This window comes from Culicoides brevitarsis, chromosome 2 (assembly GCF_036172545.1).
Source record: "Culicoides brevitarsis isolate CSIRO-B50_1 chromosome 2, AGI_CSIRO_Cbre_v1, whole genome shotgun sequence".
In the NCBI taxonomy this organism is placed as follows: Eukaryota; Metazoa; Arthropoda; class Insecta; order Diptera; family Ceratopogonidae; genus Culicoides; species Culicoides brevitarsis.
This window is the reverse complement of record NC_087086.1, coordinates 12,318,624-12,324,680: the sequence shown is the minus strand read 5'-3', so window position 1 is coordinate 12,324,680 and position 6,057 is coordinate 12,318,624. Positions and strand designations below refer to the sequence as shown.

General features: G+C 29.4%; 1 protein-coding gene across 1 annotated transcript; it reads right to left on the bottom strand.

Annotated features, from left to right (window-relative positions):
* Positions 1–2,936: 2,936 nt before the first annotated feature.
* On the bottom strand, positions 2,937–5,774 carry LOC134828514 (transcription factor glial cells missing-like). The gene is made up of 3 exons (XM_063841494.1): positions 5,764–5,774; positions 3,702–4,329; positions 2,937–3,641 (listed from the first exon to the last, which is right to left on the bottom strand). Exons 1-3 carry the CDS (start codon positions 5,772–5,774, stop codon positions 2,937–2,939), a joined length of 1,344 nt encoding a protein of 447 aa, XP_063697564.1.
* Positions 5,775–6,057: the final 283 nt, after the last annotated feature.

Here is a 6,057-nt window from a genome sequence, read left to right as displayed (position 1 = left end):
TTTTGCACTGAAATCGCGACGAAGGTGTGCCCGCGAACGACAATATTCCGTTATCTCGAGCACTTTGCTATCACAAAAACAGCTGTTGATGTGCGTGACGTCACAAAGCCGGTTTTTTAATCGACGAAGACGACAATAACAACAACAAAAGGTAAGTTAACTTTTTAATCCCCGATTAATTACAATCAATTTTCCTCTTATTTGCATAATTTGCAGCGTCATGTGGATTTTTCGATGCAACAAAAGGACCGAACTGTAAACAAGAATCACGAAAAATATTATAATTGATCGCATTGTGCCCTCTTTCGATAATCCGGATGTCTTTTTTCGAGAGATAAATTGCATGCGGCAGCAACAAATTGCAAAAAAAAAGAGGAAAATTATAAATGCTCATTGACACCGTTTAACCAATCAATTATGCAAATCGAATAATAATTCATGAGAAAGAATAATTTTGCATACAAAATGTAAACAAAGACCCATTCAACGCGAGAGGATATAAAATTTTAAAATTTTTCAGTTATGATTAATGACAATTTAATAGAAAATCGGTACCTAACTCTCTGTTGTTCAAAAAAAAAGAGGTGAACAATAAACACAATAAATAATTTAGTGTACATGAAATAGTTTAAAGGCGTTATCGAGAAATAAAAATGTAAAAGTCGCTCAATGGGATGTCTGTCTGTCTTTCAATTTATTTATTTTTCACAAATTTTAAAATTGTTAAATTTTAAAAAATTTCGTAAAATAATTTTAAATAAATATATTTTTAAAGTTTTGTTAGACGTCAAATTTTGATAAAAGTCAAATTTCTTAAATTTTGACAGCTGTCAAAATTTTTCAATTTTTTTCTATTTGAGCAATTTTTAGTTATTTTAATTATGTTTTTTGTATTTTTTGCTCTTAAAATTTCTTAAATAAAGCACGTTATGCCTTGAAATTTTTTAGAAATTAAGAATTTATCAAAAATTATGACAGCTGTCAAAATGACAGTTCGAGTATTTCTTGATAAATTTTAAATATTTTGACATTTAAAGTTTAAAATTAAATATTAAAAAAATTTTTGAAAATTTTTGTGAAAATTGTTTTGGAATGTTTTTTTCACTATTCTGAACTGCAGTCAAAATGACAACTAAAAAACATTTTTTTTTAATAATAATTCAGTTTTAATGCAATTTTCGACATTAAATTTAAATTTTTACTAAAAAAAAAGAGTAAAAGTTAATTTATCGTATTTAATATTTAAAGAAATATTTTTTAAAAAAAGTTTTTTTTATATTAAACAAAAATTTTTAATTTTTGATAAAATTGGAAGATTTTGTAATAAAAATTCTAAATTTAAAATTTCTTCTATTTTAGGAATTTATTTTTTTCAGAAAATTTAAGTTTTTTTTTATCCCGAATGTTTAAAAAAAATATTTTTTTTTTCTCAAAATTTTGTCAACTTCTTACAAAATTTGTAAAAAAAAAATTTTTTTAAAATGCGCTCACATAGAATTTTTTTTCGAGCACTCACGTTAATTCAATTCGATTAAATTTGATATTTTTTGCAAGGGTTATGCTTTCGATGATGTATGAGATATGAGGTTGAATTGCAAAAAAAAAATATTTAGCATAGAGATGATGATGTTCCGAAAAAAAGGGTGCAAAAAATTTAAAAGATGTTAAATGTCCTCTTAAAATGTCGTATTGGCAAAAAGGGATCATTGACTGTGACAGTAAATGAACCGAACCGTGTTTGGGATAAATTAAGGGCTGCTTGTTTCACACTTTTGTCAAAAATTTATAAGGTAAAATGTGGTAAATGAGCTCAATCGAAGGGAATAGAGATTTATGAACTTTTCTAATCAATTTTGACTCAATTTGAATTCTCCTTTTTTCTAGATTGATGAATCACGATAGACACCTTTTGAAGAATTTTCTACCAGATTTTGTATAAAAAATGATATTTTGTTAAATAATTTTCAGTTTTTGTCTAAAAATTGACGAGAAACAAGATGCTCGAGTACCAAATGTTCAAAGTAATTATCGAAAATGGAAAATCCAAGGAAGTTTTTTACACGCGGATCGATTTGAGTGACTTTAATAACGCTCGTCCCAAACTCTACAAGGCAATTCAGATGCGTTTGCCATCAGGATTCTTCACGGAAGCCAATGAACCAACGGATTACGAGCTTTTTTGGGTTGATGAGAAAGATGACATCATTTTGATCAAAACTTGGCATGATTTGTACAACTTTGCTGCTCATTTGGCACCGAAAGAAGCGAAATATTTGGAATTGTTCGTCAAACCTCTCGGGAACAAGGATAACTTTTTGAAATTAAAACAGATGAAAATCGATCAAAATAAGATAATTGAACGAAATCTCAATGAAATTGACTAATTTTGACCGAAAAATCAATTTTCTAAACAAAAAAGTTGAAAAATTCAATAAAAACTTTTGATTAAAACGAATTTTTGATAAAAGGACACTTCAAAGTAGAAACGCAGAGAAACGCTAATTCATAAAAACGCAAAATCAGCGCATGCCGAGTACAGATTTTGATAAGAAATCTTCTTTTGGGGCTTAAATTATTAAATTTTCTGAATTTTAAGTCGTTCAATGAGATTTTTTACTGATTTTTAATTCAAAAGAACCCTAAAATTATCAAAAGAAGCCATAATTCATTCAAAAAGTCATAAATTTTGATTTTCGCATTTATTATTTCAACTTCATCGTTCAATAAAGTAACTTTTCAAAACTTAAACGTGCGATTATCGTACAATTTGCCACCAAATTCGTGGATTCAGTGCAAAATCTAGCTTATTTCTAACATTTTTCTTACAAATAACTTTATTTCGTTTATTGACTAGCGCAAACATTTAACTCTTACGTCTCTAAATAGCGGAAAAACTTAAAATCTAATAGTACAAAAAAGTAGAAATAAGTTACAAATTAGTAATATCCCCCAATTGTAGGATCATAAGTCTCATAATTGACGAAATCCGTGCTCGACGTCATCGGATAACTCATTTCGTAATCCTGATTCGCGGTCGTCGTGGTCATTCCATCAACGTAGTAGTCGATTAAGGCATTCATTTCACCATTTCCCGTGTATTGTTGCTCCGGCACGCTATAACTCGGACTATATTGGTTGAAATCCTGCGTCGGCACGGAATAATATCCGTCATCGAAAGCACTTGAACTCGAAACGAGACTTGCGGCATCGTCGCAACTGTTGCTGTTGTAATCGTATTGCGTCATTTGTTGGTGATACACGCCACTTTCCATGTCGAGAACGGTTGGGGGTGAAATACTTTTTGCGCTGGACGTCGTTTGTTGCGGATAAGTCGTCGTTTGGGCGAAATCTGTGCCAGTTGTTGGGTTAAAGGCCTTTATTGGGTTATTTAATTGGAAAATTTCGTTGGGATCGAAGTACGTTTGGGACGAAAACGAGTCGTTCATGTTGTAGGAGGTCATTTGAAGGTCAGGAGATGCTGGCTGGAGGTGTTGTTGTGACATCGGTTGGTACGATTGGTACGTTTGAGGCAATTGGTAGGCATTGGCATTGGATGACTTGACGAGATAGGACTCGGAATTGTTGTTATTTGGCTCCATTTTGAGTGATTTTGATTTTTTCTGGTGTTTTAAGCTGTTTAACTGTTGAAAAAAATTAAAATTAGTACATTTTTTTAATGAAAATTGCCGCAAAAAACTCACTTTTTGTCCTAAAGCTGCATCTCGTGTCAACATCAAGGCCAAACTCTTCCCTCTCCGTGCGATTCCCAAAACTTTCTTCGTCAAATTCGAGTTTTTCGCTTCGGGTTTGGGATGATCATGTGTCCCTTTCGCCTGGAAAAATATTCCGTGCTCGGTATGGCGCCAAAAATGTGTCACCGGATATCCGCAATGACCGCGACACGACAAAACCTCTAACCGTCCCTTGCAATTTCGGTTCAAACATGCCTTGCCTTGTTGCTTTTTGCGTGCCTTGTCGCAAATGGCGGGTCTCAAGTAAACTTTATCGCCGTTCGGAAGGGTGCAAGATGCTGTGCAAACCAAAACGCCAAGACAACTCTTCTTTAAAATGTTCACATTGTGGTTATTTGTGTTGCGCATCGCCCATCCAGACAAATGTTTCAACGAATCTTCGCAAGTTTTGCGATAAACGCGTTTTGTGTGACCGTCAGCCCATTCGTCGAACTCATGGAAGTCTCCTTCAGTGACCGCTGGCATATTTGGATCATTTATATCCCAGTCGTGGTAGCTATTGGTGAGCGGAAAACGAGATTGGGCAGGCAGGTAAGTGTCGTACGTGTTTGGTGACATGTTGTTTGAATCGGCATAACTGAAAAAAAATAAAAAAAAAATTATTAAAAAAAAATTTAAAGAAATTTTTTATAAAAAAAAGTGTTCAAACACCTGATTCTAATCAATCAAACGCCTGATTTAAAAATAATTAACATGTTCACTACTTTTTTCTTCGCAGGAATAAAAAAAATTAAAACAATTTAATTTGCTGTGAAATTTTGAACCCATCTGAACACTCACAGTCAGTTAATTAAAGCTTTGAATATTCATGCATGCGAGTAACCAAACAGGTATCATTAATATCACGATATGTGTCAATTTTAACTACATTGTGATTAATACGTTAACAGGCTGAAAAATTTCTTCTTCTACGGTTTTTTATGATTTTTTGATTAATTATGTGTTCAAACATCGTTAATTTTAATAATGGGAATATAAACAGAGGCTTGTTAAATAACGAGAAGAATAGAAAAAGAAGCTGCGAGTATTGAAAGATGATCGCTTGAAGGTAAATTGCTTGTAATTTCTTGGTAATTTAATTAAAAGTTTGGTTATGTGGCGTCATAATTTGGGTTTTGTTGTGAATTGAGTCAAAAAGTGATTAAAAGTCATCAAAAATTTTTTTTAAAAACTTGAAAAAAATTTAAATAAATTAAAATTCATTCCATTCTAAGGTTAATTTAATAAAAATCAAATTATTTTTTCTTTAATTTTAATTATTTTTTTTATTTCATTTAATAAAAAAAAATTAATAAAAATTTTTATTTTGATTTGTGAAAAATATTAACTATTTTATAAAAAAAAAATTTTAAATTAAAAAAAAACTTATTTTTAAATCATAAAAATTAAAAATAAATAAATTAAAAAAAAAATTAAATTAAATTAATTAAATTAAATTAAATAAATAATTATTTTAAATAAATTTTCTTTATAAATTATTTTTAAAATAATTTAAAAATTTTCTCGAAATTTTTGATAAAAATGAATCAATCATACAATTCCTTTAAATTTTTTTAAAATAATAAAAATAATTAAAAAAGAAAAAAAATTAAATTAAAAAAAAAAACAAAATAAAATATTTTTTTAAAATTAAAATTCAAACAAAAACCAATCGAAAAAATAATAATAAAACAACATTTTATTACAAAAATAATTATTCACAACTTCCCAATAATTGATTCAATAAGCAATTGCCTTGCAGCGACAAAATGTGTCCCTCGCACAAAAATTCGCAAGTAATTTCGAAGCAACAAAAATTGCTCCAACATTATTAAGTTATTAAATGTCGCGTTTCATGTATCATTAAAACATGCTTCGTCTCATAATAAACATTTATGTTTATCGATATCATATTACTTTTAAAAATTTTTGTTTAAAAAAAATACATTTTACCAAATTTATTTAAAAAAGGAACTGATAATAACGGAGAGAGAAGCAAAAAAAAAATACAAAATTTATTGAAACTACTTACATTATCACCATGTTGTTTGTTTTAACTGCTCACTGTGCGACTTGCTTTATGATCTTATTAATTCGATTTTTTTCGTCGTTTATTTTTGTTTTTTTTTTCGTTTAACAGTAATTCAGTAGCTGGCACCAATCAATTTTGCGACTTGTAATTTTCTTAAATGTTTTCGCAATTATTTAAATTGTTTGTTTTTTCGTGTAATTTTTTTTTTGGTAAGTGGCAGGCACTTGTAATCGCAATAGGAGGTTTTTTTTCTGATTTTTTTTATTGTTTAAATCTTTTTATTTGAACGAGAGA